We start from the raw sequence: 24801 nt of genomic DNA on the forward strand, positions 1-24801 counted from the left end.
GAGACACCCAGACTGGAGTGAAATGGCCTAATCATGGCCCACTGCTGCCTTGAATTCTTGGGCTTACGAGATCCTCCCACCTCAGCCTCCTGAGTAGCTAGGACCACAGGTGTACGCCATCAAGCTTGGCTAATTTTTTTTTTTTGGTAGAGACAGATTCTCGCTATGTTGCCCAGGCTGGTCTTGAACACCTGGTCTCAAGCAATCCTACTGCCTTGGCCTCCCAAAGTGCTGAGATGACAGGCATGAGCCACTATGCCTGGCCTGAAGGAAGCTTTGATAGATTTGTGGGGTTTGCTTAGCCCAGGTGGCATCTGAGGCTCAGAGGACAAGATGAATAGAGGCATGGCGGCAGGAAAAGCTGGGAGAACTGGAAGGGTCCTCACAGCAGCCCAGCCTGGTGAGGCAGGTGGCAGGTGACAAAGCAGGGCTGGGGATGGGGCTGGTCACAGGTGGAGGGCTTGGGTCATAGGGTGCACAGGCAGTAGTGAGCCCCGAACCTTTTTCAGCAGAGGAATAGCACGATCCAGGCCATGCTATGGGAAGATTCATTTCGTGGCACTGAGTAGGGCGACTGAAATGGGTAAGCCAGGGGACAGGAGACCAGCCAGGGCCCTGCTGAGAGAGTCTAGGGGCTGGGGAAGTGATGGAGCAGGACTAGGGTCACAGCTATGGGGACAAAAAGAGCTTTGTGGCCGGAGAATTAACGTCTTATCATGAGGGAGAGAAATGAAGAAAGTAAGCTCATTTGGCCAAGTTTGCACTTGGGCAACCCAAGAGATGGGCTGGAGACACACATGAACTGCTCATTTCAGTTCTCAAACTGGGACTGTGCATCTGGAAGATCAAAATTTCATGAGTCTCCTGATCTAAAAAAAGAGCCAATCAAATCTACAACTGAGGCAGACACTGCCTTCCTTTCCGGTGTCCTCATTTCTGCTTTAAAGTAGGCAGTAAAATCAACACTTCAAGTCTTGCTAGAGTTAGAATTTCACCCCAGCTGCCCTTACCTGAAAGGGCAGCCATGCACATTCAGGAATGAAGCCCCCTTAAACCTCACAACCCTTCGGCTCTGGGACTTCATGAGGCCCTGGGCCACACGGCTCTTAGCGACATACTCACTGAAAGTTCACTTTGTCCACTTGGAATCGTGTCTCAAAAATCCCAGATGTCAGAACTCTGCATCTGAGGAGGTCCTGGGAACAAGAAGAGGGAAGCAAGCTGGGTTACATGACTGTTCTTCTTCAAAGTAAAGCCCTGGTATAACTATACATCAGCAGTATTTTTCAAATAATTTGTTCCACTGTACAGGAAACAATAATAATTAAGAACTAAAATTGGCTAAGCGTGGTGACTCACACCCGTAATCCCAGCACTTTGGGAGACTGAGGCAGGCAGATCACCTGAGGTCAGGAGTTTGAGACCAGCCTGGCCAACATGGTGAAACCCTATCTCTACTAAAAATACGAAAAAACAAATTAGCCAGGTGTGGTCACAGGCACCTGTAATCCCAGCTACTTGGGAAGCTGAGGCAGGAGAATCGCTTGAACCTGGGAGGCAGAGGTTGCAGGGAGCTGAGATCGTGCCATTGCATTCCAGCCTGGGTGACAAGTGAGACTCCGTCTCCAAAAAAAAAAAAAAAAAAAAAAGAACTCAGACGAATGTTGTTTTATCCTCCAGAGAAAGCCACAGTTAATGTGTTGGTTTGGCCCTGAGAGACCTGATAACTGTCTATTTGTTTTAAAACTTAAAAAAACTCATGTCTCAAAGAATCTTACTGACATATACCTGACAACCACAGTCAGGGCATCAGCATTCCAGAGGGACCCCCCTGCCAGTGCTCTGTTGGCTTGGGTGAGACTCACGATGGCTTGGGTGAGAAACCAAAGGAAGTGTAACTCTGCACTCAGAAGTCTTCAGCCTTATGAACTGGATGCTAGTTGATTTCATTTATTCTCTCTTCCCTGCACATTTCTATTTCCTCCAAGGTAAAAGATGTGGTACCCCGAGGGGACGAGAAAGCCATGCAGCCTCGCAAAGCTGGCATCCCTGGCACATTTGGCAGATGTCAGGGTTTTTTTTTTTTTTCTGACCACCAAATCCATGTGCTTTTAAGGAAGCAGCCACTCTGTAATAATTCTGGAACATGGGAGGTGGTCCTCCCATTTTAGTATAATGAGAACTGTTTAGGACAGGTGAGTTAGTTGAGGGACTGACTCAAGATGAGGAAGCCTCCATTGCTTTGTCAGATAATTTCTTTCTTTCTTTTTTTTTTTTTTTGAGACGGAGTCTCGCTCTGTCGCCCAGGCTGGAGTGCAGTGGCGCAATCTCGGCTCACTGCAAGCTCCGCCTCCCGGGTTCACGCCATTCTCCTGCCTCAGCCTCCCGAGTAGCTGGGACTACAGGCGCCCGCCCCTGCGCCCGGCTAATTTTTTCTATTTTTAGTAGAGACGGGGTTTCACCATGGTCTCGATCTCCTGACCTTGTGATCCGCCCACCTCGGCCTCCCAAAGTGCTGGGATTACAGGCGTGAGCCACCGCGCCCGGCCTTTTCAGATAATTTCAAACTCTCAGGATCAGCCTGAGAGAGAGAAACTTTATGGGAGAGACAGAAGCTCAGGCCTCAGACTTTCCACCTTGGGGGCCCAGGGCCAAGGCCTTGCAGGGAATACAGACTCTGGGGGAAGTTTGGAGAGTGTGGTTTGAACAGAGAGACTCCTCTAACTTCCTTGGGGTTCACTGGCTCTAGAAGCACCTGAAGGCTCCTGAATTGATCAATCCAGGGGCTCTCCAAGTCTCTGCAGCTGCCTGAGGGTCGAAGGGGCACGATTCCCTCTCTGCTATTTAAAAATTGGTGGAGTGGGCTGGGCACAGTGGCTCACGCCTATAATCCCAGCACTTTGGGAGGCCAAGGCAGGTGGGTCACTTGAGGTCAGGAGTTTGAGACTAGTCTGGCCAACATGGCAAAACCCTGTCTCCACTGAAAATACAAAAATTAGCTGGGCGAGGTGGCAGGTACCTGTAATCCCAGCTACTTGGGTGGCTGAGGCAGGAGAATAGCTTGAACCTGGGAGGCGGAGGTTGCAGTGAGCTGAGATTGCGCCATTGCACTCCAGCCTGGGTGACAGAGCAAGACTCCATCTCAAAAAGACAAAAAAAAAAAAAAAAAAAAAAAAGGTGGAGTGCTTTTTTCTGACTCAACCCAAAGGGGATGCTCTGGGTCACACCTGGAAAGTTCGCTGTGATACGGGACTCCTCAGGCCCGGGGCCCAAACAGAATGGGCATAATTTATGAAACCAGGAAGCAAAGACTTTGCTTGCCTGAGGACAGCTCCAGGAGGAACAGGAGCAGCATGTTCCTTGTCTGCAGATACACTCATTTGCATACTGGCAATTTTCATAACCACTTAAGTGCCAGAGTCAGGGGAGCAAGGCACAAGGTTTGGTGACCAATCCATGCACACACCCAGGGCAGTACAAACGATGTGCAAAAAGTAGGTATCTGAGGGATTTTTCCTTAATCCATTCTGAAATAATCGTTAAATCATATTGGAAATGAATCTCACAGTTTCTGGTGCGCGGTGGGGGACCCTAATTCCACATACCTGGTCTGTGGGTGTGTAGTCAACCAAGCTGACGCTGTCGATTCTTTCCAGGAAGCTGCAAAGAAAGCCAGCAAGGGTTGAGGCCTGTTCTCAGGTCACTTTTTCCTGGGGTTGGGGGGAAATTAATGGGACATTTCACCCAAGTACAGCAAGGATGGGGCAGGCCAAGAAGCTGACATGAGTTCTTACTTTGTTTCCTGAATTTGTATCAGTCTAGATAATGCAACATTCTTGGCCCAGGGACGGAGAACTGCATTCTTCTTTTTTTTTTTTTTTAATGTTGCCTTCTCTCCCCTCTTCTCCGCTGCCACAGGGCTGGGGGTGGGGCTACTCAGAAACTGGGAGACAGCCTGGACCCTCCCTTCCAAGGCTAAGTATAAGAACGTGTTGCAATGTAAGCAAAGCATGGAAGGTGACAGATGTTCCTTTAGTGTAGGTTCCTAATCAAATACAGAAGTTGTGTGTGTGTGTGTATGACTGTGTGAATATGTGTAAGAGTGACTGTGTGTGGAGAGCGATTATGTGGTGTGCGAGAGGAAATGTGTAAAAGTGAGTGTAAGGGTGTGAGAGTATGTGTGGAAAGTGTGCGAGAGCAAGAATGTGAGTGTGTGTGTGTGAGTGTGTGTGCCGGCAAACCCGGCGACGCCTGTGGGTGTCAGATCTGCCCGGCGCCCTCTGTGTCCCACACAAGGCAGGGCGAGAGCCTAGGAAAGCTGCGTGCACCGCTCTGGGGTGATGACCCTCTTCCAGGCCGTGTCTCCAGCTCTTCCGCTGGGAGGCCGCCGAGCTCCCTCTCCCGAGTGACCATGGCCCCTGCACAGGCCTCCCCCGCCCTCTCTGTGTCAGCCTAGCTTTACCAAGGCATCTATCCAGGCTGCACGTTTCCCACTGAGTCTTAGTCGATCTGTTGTTATTTGTCTCCTCCACTAACATGCGAGGCCCTCAGGGCAGGTTTCTGTCGTGTCCACCTGGGAGTCCCCAGCACCTAGTGCCGGCCCGGCCCCAGTAAATATAGTGGAATGAACCAGTGTCCTCTGTCCCCTTCTCCTTCCGCGGTTGGGACAGGTGACCATCGAGCGCTGAGAGGCTGGGCCTCCTGGGGACGAACAAGCGTTGGGGATGGGTTAACTGGCGAGCAGAGGACAATTCTGGAGACAGGGGCAGCAGGGGCTCTAGAAGGAAGAAGGAGAGCGAGCAGGAGGGAGGGGTTGGGGCGGTCCAGGCTCTCTGTTGGCGCTGGCGTTGATGGGAGGCCCTGGTACTGAGGAGCTAGGATGGATGGCCTGGAGGCTGTGCTGGCTCGCTGCCTGCCATGCCAGTTGGCTGGCTCTGTGTCTGGGTAGGTGGAAGCAGCAGCCATGTGCCCATGAGCGTTTCACGCAGCGGAGGGGATGCTGCCTCCCCACCTCCCCATCCTCCTGCACCAGCTCCTCTGCAGGTGCCTGTGAACCTCAGTGTGGGCAAGAGGGAGACGAAAGGGTTCAGAACGCAGAACGCCACCCCAAAATGTGCCCTTCGGCATGTTGACTAACTGCAGCTGAGGGCACTTGGGAAGCCTCGGATGCAGGGCCGGCGGGCTGACCTCCCGCTCTGTCCCAAACAGCGGGTCAGGAAATTTCCCGTGAGAAACGTCTGCCCTGGGCCAGGAAGAGGAGAATGTTTGTATCACCGGGGGCTGGGAGTCCACCCCGAACCGGATCTGTACAAACCCACCAAAATAACCCTCGTCTTTCATTAGTCACTGCCCCCCAATGACTGCCCCTAGAAACCTGAACCTTTCTCCTTTGTCACTTCTCCATACGTTTATCATCTTTTGTTACAAGGGTGTATTAGCTCTCAGTCCTGACGGCTTCTTTGGGTCTTCATTTTTCTTATGAAAGTTCCCGTGTGCGTGTAAAAATGTTAAATAGAACGTGTGTGCTTTCCTCCGGTCGATCCGTCTTTGTTGGTTCACTCAGCTACAGAACCTAATAGGAAAGAGGGAAGTTCTTTTTCCTTCCCTACAGAGGTCAAAAGGGGTCCATTTTAGGAACGACTTGGCCAAAGACAGTAAGACTGCGTCATTTCCTTGGCCATCGTAACTCCTTCCTTTTGGAAAGCTAGAGACAGTCCCTAGTGGCCAGAACTGAGGCCTGGCCATGGGATGACATTTTGGCAGCCTTCATCCATGAACCTGGGTTTGACACCCCCAGGGCAAGTAACCCAGAAGCAGAATACACAAAGGGCAGGAGTGGATCTGCTGGTGTTTGGGATGGCCTTTCACAGGGATAGGAAGCAGTGGGGGCAACTGTGACCTCAACTGTCATGAATGAGTCATTTCCCTGGAATCCAAGGGAAACAGGTTACGGGAGTGGTGTCTGTGACTGCATTGTATGGTGTGCAGTCATGAAAGAATGTCGGCCGGGTGCAGTGGCTCATACCTTTAATCCCAGCACTTTGGGAGGCCAAGGTGGGTGGATCTCCTGCAGTCACGAGTTCAAGACCAACCTGGTCAACATTGTGAAACCCTGTCTCTACTAAAAATACAAAAAGTAGCCACGTATGGTGGTGTGCGCCTGTAATCCCAGCTAGTTGGGAGGCTGAGGCAGGAGGATCACTTGAACCCAGGAGGCAGAGGTTGTAGTGAGCCGAGATCACGCCACTGCACTCCAGCCTGGGCGACAGAGTGAGACTCTGCCTCAAAAAAAAAAAAAAAAAAAAAAAAAAAAAAATATATATATATATATATATATATATATATATATATATATATGCCAAAGGGACCCTGATCAGCCAGTGGTGTCTTTGGAATAGGTGCTGCAAGCCCTGGGAGGTGCTACTGCGCACGTGAAGGTTGGTGAGTTGGCCAAGGGTGTGGAACTGGCTCCAGAGGGGAAGGAGTAAAGGGAAGGGACCCTCTGGGACCTGGAGAACCTTGGGAGGCTGGAGGCAGGAATTCCCTGCCATTGCCTGAGGCCTGGTTTGGAAAGTGCAATGCAGTTTTGGCATGGTGGTTGCTGGCCTGGAATGTGGTGGGGTGAAGAGCACAGTGGAAGGACACACTGAGTTCCTGACCATCCAGTGACAAAGGAGCAAAAAGACCTTGGAATCCGTGAGAAGGCAGGAGAAGTTTCTGCCGGGGTGGGACGGGAGCTCTGGACTGCGGCTGGACATTCAGGTGGGTTTCCGGGTGGGAAGCCTGCCTCCCTCACAGGCCGTGTGAGCTACAACAGTTCTAGTCAGAAATGGTCATGACTTTTGACAGGGGCCGGGGTAAGGACACAGAAATGAATTCGCTCTGATGAAAAAAAGAGCTGGAAGGAACTGAACATTAAATATGAAGCCTGTGGCTATAGTTAGAGTTTAGGAAGTAATCTATTTAAAATGGGATGCACATAGGTTGGAGGTAGGTGGGTGAATGTATTCAGATGATAATAACTAGTCTAAGTAGAAAGAATGAAGTATGGTTAACCAAAAAATGCCTGTGGAGTGCTAGAGAGATGTGATGAGAGGACGTGTGAGTGCATCTTCCTGTGCACTACGAAAGACCAGTGACGCTGAGATGCTGACAGTGATGAGCATGGTGGGTCTTCTCCTGTCCCCAGCCTCCAAGATGGATACTCAGAGTCCTTCCAGCTCTGATTCTCAGAGATCTGAGACGTGGGAGGTCTCACTGAACATTTCCAAGAGCTGCTTCTGAATTGTTACTGATGCCCTGAGTTCATGCATTTCAAGTTTGTGCAATGAAAGTAAAATGTGAAAATGCACCCCAAAATGTGAATATGCCCCCAATTCTTTGAAAGAGTTTCTAAGGAATAAATAATAGAGTGGTAGATTTCTGCCAGCCTTCTGCCTTGATCCTTGTTTCAACTGGCATATTTCCAAGCATGTTGCAGAAGTACTTTTTCAAATTGGGGCTTCTGTGATTACCATACGTAGAGAGAATTTTAAAGGGATCTTCCAAATCATACATATAATTTCGCATATGACTACATTTTAAAGGGTTATAACATTGCCTCCTTAAATACGCCACTGCATGCTGACCGGAAGAATTAAGCAGATCTAAAAACCCCTTGCAGACTATTCACTCCAACATTAGATACAGAGTTGCAAAACTATACCAAATTAGCATTGTAAAAAATCACTTGCATTGTAGACACTATAAGAAAGTAGTTAAAAAGAAATTTACTTTGATTTTTTTTCATTATTTCCTGTGACAGCTGAGGACACTCATATTTGCAGAAATGTTTTCATTTTCATTTAGATCCCCCTTGTTTGATATTAGCAAAAATAACAACTCACTGTTTATATCCCATCTGTTGTTGGCGTCAAAGAATTCTTAATGGCCATGGAATTGATCATGAAGAGGGAACAAGGAGAGTCACCAAAAGATGAAAACTATTCTATTCAATGCCTTTGTAATTAAACTACTGGGTCTGAGAAAAGAAGTACCAACTAAATTTCCATGTATTTAAAATTACTTTTTTTGTGAAAACATATAGCAATTGGAAATCTGTCAAGGAAAGTAAAAAACTTTTCCCAGTGTTAATGAAATTTGATTCATGATATTTATCTACAAGATATAAATATACAGATGGATCCCAGGTACTCCGGAGGCTAAGGCAGCAGGATCACTGGAGCCCAGGAGTTCATACTGGTGGAGAAATGACTCACATGGTGACAAAGTACCAGGCAGTTGTAATGCACAGCCAGAGTTAAGATCCCTGCTCCTTAAAAGGGGTTCCCAGACTCATGGCATATCAGCGTCACTGGCAGACCCACTGCGTCAGCATGTGCAGCTGAGCCACGTCCCAGGTGATCAGCGATTCTTGGTGAGTTGTCATCCAAGAGCGTGTTCCTCCTGGCTTTCCCCGCCTCCCAGCTTTATGCTCTAATATCTGCCTGAACCATTCTTCTCATGACTCCTGCTCTTTCTCCTTCCCACAGGGTAAAGTCCACACTTTTTTTTTGTTTTTGAGACAGAGTCTCGCTCTGCCGCCCAGGCTGGAGTGCAGTGGCGGGATCTCAGCTCACTGCAAGCTCCGCCTCCCGGGTTCACGCCATTCTCCTGCCTCAGCCTCCCGAGTAGCTGGGACTACAGGCGCCGCCACCACGCCCGGCTCGTTTTTTGTATTTTTTTTTAGTAGAGACGGGGGTTTCACCGTGTTAGACAGGATGGTCTCGATCTCCTGACCTCGTGATCCGCCCGTCTCGGCCTCCCAAAGTGCTGGGATTACAGGCTTGAGCCACCGCGCCCGGCAAGTCCACACTTTTAATCTGGCCTCGAGCCCTTTGCAGTCTGTCCAGTGTCCCCTTCAGTCTCTTCTACGTCACATGAACCCTCCACTCCAGTCAAAACTCCCTGTAGATTTTGGCCTCTCAGATCCCATGTCATCCCTGCTTTCTCCCCCCTATTTGAAACCTGAGATTAAACCCTGCCCGCTCTGGGAAGCCACTTCTAACTGCCATGACACAGCACAACGTCGGCCTCACTTTCTTCTGGCACTTACTGTCTCACAATTCCATGAGCTTGGCATGCTGCCTTATGCTGTGATTTAATCCTTTTTAAAGGTTGAGATATAAAATAACGTAAAGGATGTAAACAGTCCTGATCTTAAGTGTTCTTGATTTTTTTTTAAACATCTGGATATGCCTTGTCCATTTTTCTTTTTCTGTGTATGTTTTATCTACCTATCTGTACTGAATATCATTTAAGGGCAAAAGCATGTTCTAATTTCTAGAAAGAAGCCCCACATGGCCAGCATGTTTTGTACTGAATCTTTCTCTGCACTGTCATTTAAAATGTTTTTAAATTTAAAAAATTATTTGTTTTTATTTTTTTGAGACAGTCTCACGCTGTCACCCAGGCTGGAGTGCAGCTATAATTTGCTATAAGTATCTTGCTTTGGACTTTGGCTACAGAATTGCCAAGAGGATGTTGTGTTTTTGCAGAGGAAGTCCCTCCCTTCTACTTTATAATGTGCTTGGCCAGCTGATGCTGATACTATGCTCAGTTAATAAGGTTATCTTATCAGACTGGTACTTATTTTCAGCAGTCTTTTTTTTTTGAGATGGAATTTCGCTCTTGTTGCCCAGGCCGGACAGGCTGGAGTGCAACGGCGTGATCTCGGCTCACTGCAACCTCTGTCTCCTGGGTTTAAGCGATTCTCCTGCCTCAGCCTCCCAAGTAGCTGGGATTACAGGCATGCGCCACCATGTCCGGCTAATTTTGTATTTTTAGTAGAGATGCGGTTTCTTCATGTTGGTCAGGCTGGTCTTGAACTCCCGACCTCAGGTGATTTGCCTGCCTTGGCCTCCCAAAGTGCTGGGATTACAGGCGTGAGCCACTGCACCCGGCCCAGCAGTCTTTTCCAAATCAAAGACAGCAGGGCAGGCACACAGTGTCCAAGCCTCATGGTCTGCCTGTATTTAAAAGGCATATACATTGGCATTCCTTCAGCAAGAAACAGCTTTAGTAAGAAAATTCTCCAGTAGCACACACAGTATCATCTGGGTTCCTGAGCTGAAATAAACTAAAAGTAAAGTATTTTGTGTATTAATCCAGTCTACTTTTTTTCTTTCAATTCTAAATCCATGTTAGAAATTGTGCATTTGAAGGCGGAAAAATGAAAGGAAGAAATATAACTAGTAGTTAAATGGAAGATTAACTAGTTCCCTGATGTGTTTCAGTTGGATACTTTTGTAAATTATATCCATCTTTGGCGTAGGGAAGTTTCAATGTGAAAAAGAATATTGTGGCCATGAAGAAACAATTATGGTGAAGAAGCCAGGGGGCCAGGCACACGGTGGCTCCCGCCTGTAATCCCAGCACTTTGAGAGGCCAAGGCAGGTGGATCACTTGAGGATCAGGAGTCCCAGACAAGCCTGGCCAACATGGTGAAACCCCGACTCTACTGAAGAAAAAAAAAAAAATTAGCCAGGTGTGTTGGTGCGCATCTGTAGTCCCAGCTACTTGGGGGCTGAGGCAGGAGGATCGCTTGAACCTGGGAGGTGGAGGCCACAGTGAGCCGAGATCGTGGTGGCACTCCAGCCTGGGCGACAGAGCGAGACTCCGTCTCAAAACAGCAACAACAAAAATAAGCCAGGGATCCTAGAAATACACGAGAAAAAGCCATACTAACCAAACAAAAATTTAAGTGGTAAGACTGAGGGTGAATTTGGAAAAATACCATGCTTTCTGAACCAAATCTACCTCAGAATTTTTTTTTTCTCTTTTTGAGACAGAGTTTCACTCTTGTTGCCCAGGCTAGAGTGCAATGGCGCAATCTCGGCTCACCGCAACCTCTGCCTCCCGGGTTCAAGCAATTCTTCTGCCTCAGCCTTCTGAGTAGCTGAGATTACAGGTGCACACCACCACGCCCGGCTAATTTCGTATTTTGAATAGAGGTGAGGTTTCTCCATGTTGGTCAGGCTAGTCTTGAACTCCTGACCACAGGTGATCTGCCCGCCTCAGCCTCCCAAAGTGCTGGGATTATAGGCTTGAGTCACTGTGCCCAGCAATTCTTTTTTCTTAAGTATTTTTTAAAACAGGATGCACACTCACATCCAGTAACATGCAGTTTAAAATGATTTGACAAATTCCTGTGATTTACATTTCAGTATTTAATCAACTGCAAAAGTTAGGAAATAATTCATGGGCCTGTAGTGCTTTTGAAAATAATATTTATGACTCATAAAAATGTACATTCATAGTAGTATGACATGAACATATTTTAAGAAAGTTCAAGCATATACAAGCATTGTTTAATCTCACAAAATATATTAATTTTGGTGGGAATATTTGCATTATAAAAGGGTCTTCAGTTTACCAAAGGGTTCAACACTAAGCTATTTTAAAAGTTGTGATTATTTTTTCCAATCTAAAGAGGGGTTAAGGCCAGGTGCAGTGGCTCACGCCTGTAATCCCAGCACTTTGGGAGGCTGAGGCGGGAGGATCACCTGAGGTCAGGAGTTCAAGACCAGCCTGGCCAACACAGTGAAACTCTGTCTCTGCTAAAAATACAAAAAAATTAGCCAGGCATAGCGGTGTGCACCTGTAATCCCAGCTACTCGGGAGGCTGAGGCAGGAGAATCGCTTGAACCCAGGAGGCGGAGGCTGCAGTGAGCCGAGATCGCGCCATGGCACTCCAGCCTGGGCAACAGAGCGAGACTCCATCTCGAAAATAAAATAAATAAAATAAAAGAGGGGTTAAGACTCATGCCGTCCTCACACACGGCCCTGCACAAGCCTATGGAGGATAGGAGACACGACCTTCTAAGAGGGGCGTTCTCAGAGAAGATGCTGGGCAGGCAACCAACAAGTGTGCCTCAAAGCACACTTCAGAACAACATCCAAATATACAATGAATATGAAGGCCACTCCTCATCTGCACACACCTGTTACACCTGTTTTTTTTCCTTACTCATTTACACTGGAACACATGTTATAATAGTGAACAGTTGGTTACGAATCTTTCAAAGAACTTGGAAGGGCCCCTATAATTATTTTCTGAAACAATGGAATTCTCTTATGGAAAAATCTTCCAGTGAAGGAAAGGGTAAGTTAAAAAAAACTTGAATTAACTTAGGTTAGAATACTTGCCAAGGCAAAAGTAAGTTGCTTTTCTCCATGTTTCCAGGCTATGAGAAAGCGGTGGCTGGCTACATGCTTTACTTTTCAGCCAAAAAATACGCACTGCCATTCCTGAGAAGACGGCAGGCAGCACAGCTGGGCTCCAGCCTTAAAGAGTCCAGCATTCTCCTTCCTTCCAGTCCTACCTCTTTAATTCTCAGACTTCCAGCTGGTTGGATGTATACATAAATGACCTGCATGGCTAAGTAAAACATCCCAGCTTATATTTTCAAGGTTTTCAAAGAGTTGTTGCTTTTGGACAAATTAATAAATGCAAATTAGAACTTAAAATGCAGTTCTAATTTTATTTCTATTTTTGGTTGTTAAAATCAAAACAAAACCTACACACACACAGTCCCAGGGTTTTCTCAAACAATCAACAGTTCTTTGGCAATGTTAAGAGTGTGTAACAAGACTGCCGTGCTAATTAGCATAATTTATAAGACGTCTAATAGTGTCGAAACAGGAAAATAACTATAAACTTGTTCGTTTGAAAGACACTGTATAATGTCACACTAAGTCTTTTTAAAAACTCAATTTAGTAAGTAGAAAATATAAACGAACAAATTTAATTTTTCCAGATAATGAAGTCATACGGCATTTTTCCCAGTTACGCAAAGACAATTATCACATGAAAAATGTATAGAATGTAAGCAGTAAGAGAGCATTATGCAAAAATATCCTAAGGTAATTTCAGTATAAATTATGGGACGAGATTTATTAATAACATACGTTATGAGATCAATTGCAGTCTCACTGTGAAGGCAAAAACAAAAACCAAAACCCAAAGGATAAACAGAAATAGCACAGTCTACCGAATACACTGAATGGTGTTTACCTTTCCCCCCTCTTTAACTTGTATGCACCGCCTGCCATTCTAGATATTACCAATCACACTAAATAATATCAATAATAAAAACCAACCACCTTCAATCTGATCATTCTAGTCAGAAAACTGAATACAGTTTTGACCAGATCTTCGAGAAAGATTCATATACACCAAATTAACTAGTTCTGTTAAAAGGCTGCTATAAAAATACCATCATTACGAGCTATACAGAACTTCAGAACCCAGCTAAGAGTGGAGAAATACTGAATTTCTTAATTTATCTGGAGGGGACGACTGTAAACCCAAAGGTAGAAGAGCATTTCAGCATTCTGGCGTGTTCAGAGTTTCTAGGGTATAGTATCTCTCTGACACACAGAGAGCATTTCGAAGGGTGGCTATGGCCAGGAAACCTCAGAGCGGGTTCTGCCGTCACACTTGATCCCGAAGGCGGGCCAGTCTCTGAGACAGTTCATCCTGCTCCGCCGAAGCCACGCTCGTGCCCACGGAGCCGGTCTGCCCCTGCGGCAGCTCCATGTTGAGGTCGAGGCCCGCCTCGTCTGCCATTTCCTGGAGCAGCATATCCACTTGGTTCTGGGGAGTGGTGAGCGTCGTCGTGCTGCTCATCGTGTCCTCCATTTGCTGCGTCTGGACGTCCAGAGTTTCAAACTGGTGCTCGAATTTGTCCATCAAGGCAGAAATCTTCTCCAGATTCATGGTCTTCAGTGTCGCATCCATTGACTTAACCACACCAGCCATCGACTTGGTCACCTTGCCCATCGTCACCGCCGTCTGGACCCTGGCAGCCACTGCATCGACTCGCGCACTCATTCTTAAGAAATTCACCGCCTGGTTCTTCTGGCGGATGGCATTTTCGGCGTGGATCCTCGCAACTTCCATGTTGCCCTTCTGAATGGCCTTTTTGATTTTGGCCTTTTCGGCCTTTTCCTCCTTATCGCATTTTTTGGCACTCCTGCTCAGTTCTTTGGCCGCGAACTTCAGGTTGAACAGGTGTTTCTCCATGTTGGACATAGTCGGACGGCTCCTTGGGGTCGGCGGCCCGGCTGAGACGTGCGCGGAAGAGACAGAAGGTGAGGTAACTCCGCTCCCGGCCGCCGCTCCTTTGTTTTGGTCCCACTTCCTGTTTCTACCGTGCGCGGCGCAGGTGGTGACGTCAGAGCCCAGCGCCAAAGGCGGGGCCTGCGGGACGGACGGCGCCGGGGGTGGGGCCTGCGGGACGGACGGCGCCGGGGGCCGCGCACGCAGGGGGATTCCGGCCGGACGCTCCGGCGCTGTACGCTCGCTTCCTGCGGTGCGTTCTACCGGGTTTTTAAAGTTCTTAACGTTATTAGTAAATTCACAAAAATTAGTGCCCCCACGCACTTTCTTAGTCATCTACCGAAGCAGACAATCTGTGGAGATCCGCGTGTAAAATTACCCAAGCTCCAAACTTGGCAGGCTTTATAAAGGGTGACTGGCTAGCTGGCTAAAACCCAGCCGAACATCAGCTAGGTCTTCACACGAACGCTTGCTTTATTAGCATGGGTAATTTCCACTTTCTCAGGGGAACTGGAAACCACGGATACATTAAAAACAAAAACATCAAAACAATACATTAAAAACAAACGGGTCACTGACGCGTCTCCATCTTTGACTACGATTTGTGCCGGAGTTCTGTAATACCCTTTTATTGCATGGGTGAAAATAACCTTTAAAACTGTGGCACCACCAAATTTATACTTTGGCTGGAAGTTCAGCTTCTAGGTGAGTTGCCAGCAATTATCATCCAAAAATCGTCCCGTGGCTTAGTAATAAAAAGACCCATCTTTTGCTGACACCATTCTATCTTTTTGATGTTTTATAAATATCCATGGAACTTCACTCACATTTAAGTTTGACAGGCTAAACTGTCATTTTAAATTATGCAGGCAGAGTATGGTGAGATATTAGGACCCACACCCACGGGCATACATCAGAACTGTCACTATGTATTACGCCCTTTAAAAATGCAGGCTTTCAAATGGCAGCAATGTGTGCTGTCACTTTTTAGAAAGCTTCCTCCGATGCAGCAATAATAATGCAAGAAGACCGGATCTGCCCTAATGAGCTAGGCTGAAAATGAACCCTGAGAGCGAATTCTGTTTGGAGATCATTTTAATCCAGCGGCCCACCACCTCGCTTAGCTTTCTGTGATAGCTTGCCAGTCAGTTTCACACCACAAGACCTTCTGAAGACATAGCTCTGATGTTTTCACTTTCTCCAAACCCTGGGCGTGGAGGCTAAACCTGCTGTGCAGCACGCTGGCTCCCTTGCCTTTTGCGCCCCTCTGCCAGTCAAAGCAAACCGCAGCACGGAAGTTGAGCATTATTTGTGTCATTTGGCCAGTGGAGAGAATGTGACTGACGCCCCGTCCTTTGGCTATGCTGTTCCTGTTGCCTGGATTTACTGTCCATGCATCTCTGCCTATTGACACCCTGCCAGTCCTTCAAAAGCCACCTTCACCATGGAGCCTCCCCAGGACTCCTCCTCTGTGTGGCCATACTACAGGGCACACTGCCTGGCAAGGGGTCTGTGCGTATAGGTCACCTGTTACAGTAGGAACTACTTGCATGCAGACAACACTGATTCCTTCCCCTTTCCATGGAGCCCAGCAGGTGCTCTGCACACAGCAGCCACTGAATCCAGAAGGTGTTGCTAAATTTAATTTTATTTCAGAGGGGATAGGATGTTACCCTAGTTAGCAGCTTAGCTATGGTTTCTTTTTGCCACTCAAAGCCGTAGAACCCTTTTTCCAAATGAAACTTTTCTAGAAATGGAATATACTCAACCAAAAAAAAGAAAAAAACCCGGGGGATTAGGCCCCCTACTCTGCTCACCCTCCATTCCACTCTTCCCTTCTTTTAGGTCCTGGTTTTTCTTGGAGTTTGCAAACAAGTTTCTTGTCTAGCTTCCATGTCATGCTCCATAGTTTTCTTTTTTCTTTTCTTTTTTTTTTTTTGAGATGAAATCTTGCTCTGTCACTCAGGCTGAAGTGCAGTGGCATGATCTTGGCCCACTGCAGCCTCTGCCTTCTGGGTTCAAGCGATTCTCCTGCCTCAGCCTCCCAAGTAGCTGGGATTACAGGTACATGCCAGCACTACTGGCTAATTTTTATATTTTTAGTACAGCTGGGGTTTCACCATGTTGGCCAGGCTGGCCTCGAACTCCTCACCTCAGGTGATCTGCCCACCTTGGCCTTGCAAAGTGCTGGGATTACAGGCGTGAGCTACTGTGCCCGGCCCATAGTTTTCTTAATGACAAATTCTGACTAGGTGAGATGGTTTGGAATATAATCATGAGAGACTCAGATGATGATGATAATGACAATTAACATTAATAAAGTATGCACCAGACATTGTTCTGGGCACTTTACATAAATAAACTCATTTCAGCTTCGCAAACCCTATGAAGTAGATACTATAAATGTCTTCAGTTCACAGGTAATGAAAGGGAAGCACAGAGAGCTAAGAAACTTGCCTGAACTCACACATTAGGTAAGTGTTAGAAACTGGATTCCATGGATATATTTGGACCAGTAATAAGGCACTGGGGAATCCAATAAACATGAGTTAATAAGAATAAAATAATGATCATCATGTAGCCTAAAGAAAGAAGTTGATTTCCAGCTGTTTTTTTGAGAAGACAGAGTTGCACTGACTACACAGTTAATATGAACTTTATAAAGTGTGGTTGCTGACTGGGCATGGTGGCCCAAGAATGTAATCCCAGCACTTTGGGAGGCTGAGGTGGGTGGACTGCTTGAGACCAGGGGTTCAAGACCAGCCTGGCCAACATGAGGAAAGCCCGTCTCTATTAAAAATACAAAAATTAGCTGGGTGTGGTGGCGCATGCCTGTAACCCCAGCCACTTGGGAGGCTGAGGCAGGAGAATCGCTTGAACCGGAAAGATGGAGGTCGCAGTGAGCTGAGATTGTGCCAGTGCACTCCAGCCTGGGTGACACAGAGAGACTCCCTCTCAAAAAAAAAAAAAAAAAAAAAGTATGGTTGCTAAAATAAGTTGCCATCACCTGATCACCTGAAGCTACATTGCTTGAATGACGCCTCTACTTTCTGCGCTGGAGAGAAGGGATAGGTGGAGTTCCAGAAGCCATCTTCCCAGGGAGACCAGGGCGGACTAGAATTCTGAAGAGAAGGCTATTCTCCTCTCCCTGACGGTTCCCCAGCCCTGCCCTCCTCTTTCTCTTATCAACACCCCAGCCATTTCCATGGTGTTCAATAGGATCCATAGCTAGCTGCTCTCATGTTCACATTTCCAGAGAGAGATTTGCTTCTGAGCTCCAAACCCATATGCCTGGCTATCTCCTTGGTGCTGGGGGATTTGTGGTCCAAGACTGTTTGGCAACTCTCTAAAGTGACTGAACTCAGTCCTTTCCCCCAAATCTGCTCATTCCCATTTACTACTGGCACCTCCATCTACCCTGTCATTCGAGTTGGATTCGGAAGAATTATCTCTGACCACCGTGGTATCTATATCTGCATCTACCCTGGCTCTAAGTTTTTTCCATTCTTTATATTCCATTGAGGTTGACAACCTTCAGACTCTGTTTCAGCTTGGTGTGCTTTCTCTTTTTGTGTATCTAGCAAAAGGAAGATTATTTTGGTATTATTATTAAAGGAGGTTTTGGTCCTACCACCATGCTGATTGTACCTGAAGACGTTCTGGACCCAATGCAGATGTGAAAACAGAACATACAGTTTATAATGACCGGAATTGTTATGTAACTACCACATTAACATTGAAACCTTACAAGTCCCAAAGCCAAATTTTCTCTTAGTGAAAAAAAAGAAATTTTTGATTAAAGTGCAGACATTTCTAGAAAGCTGTGAGTCAAACCAGTTAATTATTTTTATCATGAAACGGGGAAGAAAAATATGCCATCATTTGGCACATCTGGCTGATTTCTTTTCTTTCCTTACTTTGAAATAACACAAGTGGTTAAAATGAAAATATTTAAGCAGGACATTCAGTTTTACTTCACTGGAAAAGAATCATTTGCTAAGTCTGAAGTCACTCAAAAAATAAAAAAAGAGAAAATAAAAGATATGAAAAATAACTTTCTCATGTGTTAAACTATTTCTGGATTCTCATCGGTATGTTTCTGGTGATTTTGAAATGTTAGACCTCAAACTAAGGGCTCCTCCTCACTTACCAAAATTTGCATTTTTTGCATACATTTGTATTTGCCTAGCAGCAGGTTTTCCTATTAGATAGATGTGACATGGTGACCTTTGGTTGACTACCTATACCTGGTACTATTCAACCTCTGGAAAACAAGATATACCCAATAAATTTCTGTTGAATGTAGGAATATATGAATGCAGCCAAAGGAAATCGCATTGGATACATATTCACTTGGTGACCATTTTGAGGAATACATTACATATATGTGTATATATATAAATATATTACATACATATATAATATTAATTACACATATTATGTATTAAACGTATGTATACATATTTTCCTCTACATCATCTTTTTATTTAGGAACACAGCTAGAATTAAAAACGCTGAGACTCCTCAAGCCTTGGGAAATTGCCAAGTCACTGTCCAGGGCTGGGTGTGATGGCTGACGCCTGTAATCACAACACTTTGAGAGGATGAGGTGGCCCAGGAGTTTGAGGCTGCGGTGAACTACGATCATGCCACTGCACTCCATTTGGGGTGACAGAGCAAGATCCTGTCTCAAAAACAACAACAAAACCAAAGTCACTGTCTTTCAAAATATGTTAACAACAGCCTGGGCAAGATGTCTAGAACCCGTCTCTACAAAAAATAAAAAATAAAATTTAGCTGGGCATGGTAGTATGTGCCTGTAGTTCCAGCTACTTGGGATGCTGAGGTGGGAGGATCTCTGTGTCCAGGAGTTCGAGGCTACAATGAGCTATAATCATGCCACCGTACTCCAGCCTGGCTGACAGAGCGAGACCCTGTCTCTCTCTCTCTCACCACATACATATATATATATGTATGTTAAAATGATGTCAAGATTTAAAAATAAAAATAAGAAAGAGAAGGAAATAGAAAAGCAGCACGTTAACATAATTCCACATTCCTCCATCTGCAGTTTATTTATTTATTTATTGAGATGCAGTCTGGCACTGCTGCCCAGGCTGGAGTGCAGTGGTGTGACCTCGGCTCACTGCAACCTCTGCCTCCCGGGTTCATGCCATTCTCCTGCCTCAGCCTCCCAACTAGCTGGGACTACAGGCGCCCGCCACCACGCCCGGCTAATTTTTTGTATTTTTGTTAGAGCCAGGGTTTCACTGTGTTAGCCAGGATGGTCTCGATCTCCTGACCTGGTGATCCACCTGCTTCAGCCTCCCAAAGTGCTGGGATTACAAGCCTGAGCCACCGCACTGGCCTCATCTGCAGTTTAAATGCATGGTTTATTACTCCTCCTGGTGATGTGGTGAGTTACTACTGTTATGAGAAACCTAACTTCCGTGTTAGTCGAATTTGGCAGTCACTCATTTAGCAACACAGTGATTCTCCTTCTCGTTCTCTCCACTGAACAACTTACCACTTTGACAAGCTGAAAATGAAATCTAAACACACCTGTCCTTCTAACGATGGTATAGGACGGCTCTCTTTTCTGGCCTCAATTTCCTCATTTATAAAGCTGGAAAAATAAGGCCTGTGATCTAACGGTAATAATCCCTCATCAGGTCAGATCATCAGAGAGGGCCACTCAAAACCGCTTAACCTAAAAAAATCCCTGAAACAAGACTTACTAAGAGAAAAAAATGTGTTATTTAAGTGGCGTTTTTCTGGCAGTTTGTAATGGATGTTTGCAAATATTGTGAAGACCACGTAGAGCTGACACAGCAAAACTGAGAAGGCTGACTGGGCCCCCCCACTCTCTCTCTCTTTCTCTCTCTCCCCCTCCCTCCCTCTCTCTTGTCTCTCTCTCTCTTCCCTCCCTCCCTCCCTTCCTTTCTTTCCTTCAGGGTGTCACTTTGTCACCTGGAGTGGCATGAGGTACCTCTGTCTCAACTGGGCCCATTTCCCTCTGACTCCTCTAGTTGGAGAAAATTTTGTAGGAAGAAAATCTACTCCTTTGGTCGGGTTCCTACAAACTAACGTACAAACTCAAGCAGTATGGCAGGGAACCAAACATGTGAAATATTGTTAGGTCTATGAAACACACGATATATTCCTCTTTCCAATCTGTGTTCCTATTATTTTTTAGCAGTTTTTATTATGCTACTTTTTTTTTTTTTTTCAAGAAAAGTGTACTCTCCTGCACACAGCATTTTGCCATATCTCACAGCTGTCTGGTTGACTACTGGGAAACATAGTTTATTCTGAAAACACGCTTCTGGATGGAAAATGATTTTACTATTACAAACCTGAAGACAGAAGGACAGGATTGCATCTGGCGTAATACGGTACAAATCCCACCTCTGCAGGAATATGGAAGCCAGTTTTTCTTACTTAATTTTTATGTTTTAACCTGAACATTAAGCTTACAATCCATAAGTTAAAAATAGTGAGGCCAGGCGCGGTGGCTCACACCTGTAATCCCAGCACTTTGGGAGGCTGAGGTGAGAGGATCATGAGGTCAGGAGATTGAGACCATCCTGGCTAACATGGTGAAACCCTGTCTCTACTAAAAATACAAAAATCAGCCGGGTGTGGTGGTGGGTCCCTGTAGTACCAGCTACTTGGGAGGCTGAGGCAGAAGAACTGCTTGAACTCTGGAGGCGGAGGTTGCAGTGAGCTGAGACTGTGTCATTGCATTCCAGCCTGGGCAACAAGAGCGAAATTCCATCTCAAAAAAAAAAAAAGATTAAAAATTAAAAAATAAATAAATAAAAAATGAAAATAGCGAATGTACAAATTGGCCAGTTAATTTTGTTGCACATTAAAATCTTCTCTCGTCCTCCTCATGGAGCACCTTCTGTTCGTGATGGGAACAGACTGTGAGAAGCCAGGAGCTTTTCCCAGGGCTAGTTTGCATTGAGTATTGGTAGATGGTGGTGGAGGGAAAAAGCATTTTTCTTCTTCATTGCTGTTCCTGGGGACATGTGTGTGCAGCTGACTCACTCATACCCTTGACTGATGCTGTGATTTATCTGCCTCAGACCCAGCTTTTTCTTAGCATCATGTCTCAATTAGATGAAGGTTAAGGCACAAGTGATTTAAAATGGCCATGGCCACAGAATGGAGAGCACTGGTTCCAGCAACCATGTATCCTGAGAACCTTTCCATTTATTTATTTATTTAGAGATGGAGTCTTGCTGTGTTGCCCAGGCTGGAGTGCAGTGGTGCGATCTTGCTTCACTGCAACAGGCGCCCGCCACCACATCCAGCTAATTCTTGCATTTTTAGTAGAGACAGAGTTTCACCATGTTGGCCAGGCTGGCCTCAAACTCCTGAGCTCAGGTGATCCACCTGCCTCGGCCTCTCAAAGTGCTGGGATTACAGGCATGAGCCACTGTGCCCGGCCCTGAGAACCTTTCAATTTAAAATCTCTTCAATTCTAGTCTAACCCACACACTTCATGTACAGTAAGGAGTCATTAGCCATTAGTGTCCATGGAAGGCTAATCTTGGCCATTTATTTTCATCAAGGAATAACTGCAATTAAACTTTTTGGCCAAAACATACATAAAGATTTGTTTGTTTGTTTTTTGAGATTGAGTTTCACTCCTGTTGCCCAGGCTGGAGTGCAATGGCACAATCTTGGCTCACTGAAACCTCTGCCTCCCAGGTTCAAGCGATTCTCCTGCCTCAGCCTCCCGAATAGCTGGGATTACAGGCATGCACCACCACACCCTGGTAATTTTGTATTTTTGGTAGAGACAGGGTTTCTCCATGTTAGTCAGGCTGGTCTTGAACTCCCGACCTCAGTTGATCCGCCCACCTCGGCCTCCCAAAGTGCTGGGATTACAGGTGTGAGCCACCATGCCTGGCAACATAACAATTTTGTTAGTTTAAGCTAGTGTCTTTAGTTAGGAAGCAAAATGGTATTAGAAATCAAATATAACTTAACTTGGTGAGTCCTACTAGAAATAGTTTATTTTTAACATCTTTTTATTTCTTTCCTTTTTTTCTTTTCTTCTGATCTATTTATTTATTTTTGAGACAGAGTCTTGCTCTGTCGCCCAGGCTGGAGTACAGTGGTGCGATCTCAGCTCACTGCAACCTCCACCTCCCCGGTTCAAGTGATTCTCCTGCCTCAGCCTCCTGAGTAGCTGGGATTACAGGTGCACACCACCACTCCTGGCTAATTTTTGTATTTTTAGTAGTAAAAATTTTTAAATAGTTTTGTATTTTTAGTAGGTGAAACCATATTGGTCAGGCTGGTCTTGAACTCCTGACCTCAGGTGATCCACCCACCTTGGCCTCCAAAAGTGCTTGGACTACAGGCGTGAGCCACCGTGCCCAGCCCTTTTTTCTTTTTTTCTTTTTAGGGACAGGGTCTTGCTCTGTGGCTCAGCTGCAGTACAGTGGCACAATCACAGTCCACCATAGCCTCAAACTCCTGGGCTCAAGGGATCTTTTTACCTTGGCCTCCCAACATGTTGAGATTACATGCATGAGCCACTGTGCCTGGCCTTAACACCTCTCTTGAATGTGAAAAATCCTGTAACAAAGCAGAATGCTTCTTATCACTTTTATGTCTTTATAATGCACCATAACAGCATTTAGTTTCTTCTGAAACAGTCAACACCCTAAAGTCACTCAACAGCGAAACAGGCAACACTCAAATAGTCAACAGTCCAAAGGAGGCCAAAGATGAATGTTTTTAAAAGAAGTGCTAACTTGACAATGAATTTGAACTAAGTCAGGGGTCCCCAAACCCCAGGCCACATTCTCGTGCTGTGTGAACCAGGCCACACAGCAGGAGGTTGAGTGCCGGCCAACAAGCAAAGCGTCATCTGTATTTACAGCTGTTCCCCATCAATCACATTACCGCTTGAGCTCCACCTCCTGTCACATCAGCGGTGGCATTAGATTCTCATAGGAGCACGAACCCTATTGTGAACTTTGCATGTGAGGGATCTAGGGTGTGTGCTCCTTATGAGAATCAAATGCCTGATAATCTGTCACTGTCTCCCATCACCCCCAGATGGGACCATCTAGCTGCAGGAAAACAAGCTCAGGCTCCCACTGATTCTACTTTATGGTGAGTTGTATAATTATTTCATTACATATTACAACGTAATCGTCATAGAAGAGCACAATAAATGTAATGCACTGGAATCATCTCGAAACCGTCCACCCCACCACGGTCCATGGAAAAATAGTCTTCCATGAAACCAGTCCCTCGTGTCAAAAAGGCTGGGGACCATTAAACCAAGTCATTAGATATATCTGAACTAGGCTGAGCGCGGTGGCTCACGCCTGTAATCCCAGCAATTCGGGAGGCTGAGGCGGGTGGATCACCTGAGGTCGGGAGTTTGAGACCAGCCTGACCAACACGGAGAAACTGTCTCTACTGAAAAAAAAAAAAAAAAAAAGCTAGGCATGATGGCACATGCCTGTAATCCCAGCTACTTGGGAGGCTGAGGCAGAACTGCTTGAACCCAGGAGACGAAGGTTGAGGTGAGCAGAGATTGCACCATTGCACACCAGCCTGGGTGACAAGAGCAAAACTCCATCTCAAAAAAAGAAAAAATCTAAACTAAAATATAACATATGTTTTCTTTCGTTAGTTGATGGAGTTGGGCTACAATCTTCCAGTTCATACCTATGTTCCACAAACATTTACTGAGTTTCAGGCTACAGGATGAACAGTATGGGGTATAGGTAAGTAATTCCCTATGCAAACCTGATGCATTTGTAACATTCCATAAAGCAGAGGTTTCTATTTTCCCCAGAATTTCTTCTCACGGAAGCATCCCCGCAATTGGGAAGCAGAGGTGCTCACAGATCTTCCTCCATAAATTTGATGAATGAGGAATTCTAGCAGGCATTTCTTTCTTTCTTCTTTTTTTTGAGACAGAGTCTCACTCTGTTGCCTAAGCTGAAGTACAGTGGCACGATCTTGGCTCACTGCAACCTTTGCCTTCCAGGTTCAAGCGATTCTCCTGCCTCAGCCTCCCGAGTAGCTGGGATTACAGGCGTGCATCACCACGCCTGGCTAATTTTTGTATTTTTAGTAGAGATGGGGTTTCGCCATGTGGGCCAGGCTGGTCTTGAACTCCTGACCCCAGGTGATCTGCCCGCCTTGGCCTCCCAAAGTGCTGGGATTACAGACGTGAGCCACTGTGCCCGGCCTAGCAGGTATATCTTTTCCAGGAACCACAAAGCTGTCTTCAAATAATCATGATTAATCTTGCCCTAAGTATAATAAATTGTAGCCATGACTAACATCTGAAAAACAATACTTCATAGTAAATCTTAACATATTTGTAGCAGAAAGTGTATTTTAAGATTAGTTTAGGGGTTAAAAGAGAATTGAAAGCCGATGAAGGCTGGGTGCGGTGGCTCATGCTTGTAATCCCAATACTTTGGGAGGCCAAGGTGGGCAGATTGTTTGAGTCCAGGAGTTCAAGACCAGCCTGGGCAACATGGCGAAATCCCGTCTCTACTAAAAATACAAAAAATTAGCTGGGCATTGTGGTGCACATCTGTGATCCTGGCTACTCGGGTGGCTGAGACGGGAGGTCACTTGAGCCTGGGAGGTCCAGGCTGCAGTGAGTTGTGATCGTAGCACTGACTCCAGCCTGGGTGACAGAGTGAGAC

General features: G+C 46.0%; 2 protein-coding genes and 1 long non-coding RNA gene across 7 annotated transcripts in view; all 3 read right to left on the bottom strand.

Annotated features, from left to right (window-relative positions):
* The window catches only part of GNAL (G protein subunit alpha L), a 203512-nt gene that overhangs the window by 16731 nt on the left and 161980 nt on the right, over positions 1–24801 (bottom strand). For all 5 annotated transcript variants that reach the window (XM_028838081.2, XM_077975288.1, XM_077975286.1 and 2 more), the window contains 2 exons: positions 3606–3660; positions 1123–1196 (listed from right to left, as the gene is read on the bottom strand). In XM_028838081.2, the coding sequence (XP_028693914.1) occupies positions 1123–1196; positions 3606–3660 (129 nt within the window). The remainder of the gene's footprint in view (positions 1–1122; positions 1197–3605; positions 3661–24801) is intronic.
* CHMP1B (charged multivesicular body protein 1B) lies at positions 11867–14184 on the bottom strand. Its single transcript, NM_001194816.2, is given in 1 exon segment — positions 11867–14184. A coding segment is annotated over 1 exon segment (600 nt). The 5' UTR covers positions 14075–14184; the 3' UTR covers positions 11867–13474.
* Positions 22141–23574, bottom strand: LOC144336528 (uncharacterized). The gene is made up of 2 exons (XR_013408385.1): positions 23500–23574; positions 22141–23457 (listed from the first exon to the last, which is right to left on the bottom strand). It is a non-coding gene; the product is annotated as an uncharacterized LOC144336528 (long non-coding RNA).

The sequence above is a fragment of the Macaca mulatta genome, chromosome 18 (assembly GCF_049350105.2).
Source record: "Macaca mulatta isolate MMU2019108-1 chromosome 18, T2T-MMU8v2.0, whole genome shotgun sequence".
NCBI lineage: Eukaryota > Metazoa > Chordata > Mammalia > Primates > Cercopithecidae > Macaca > Macaca mulatta.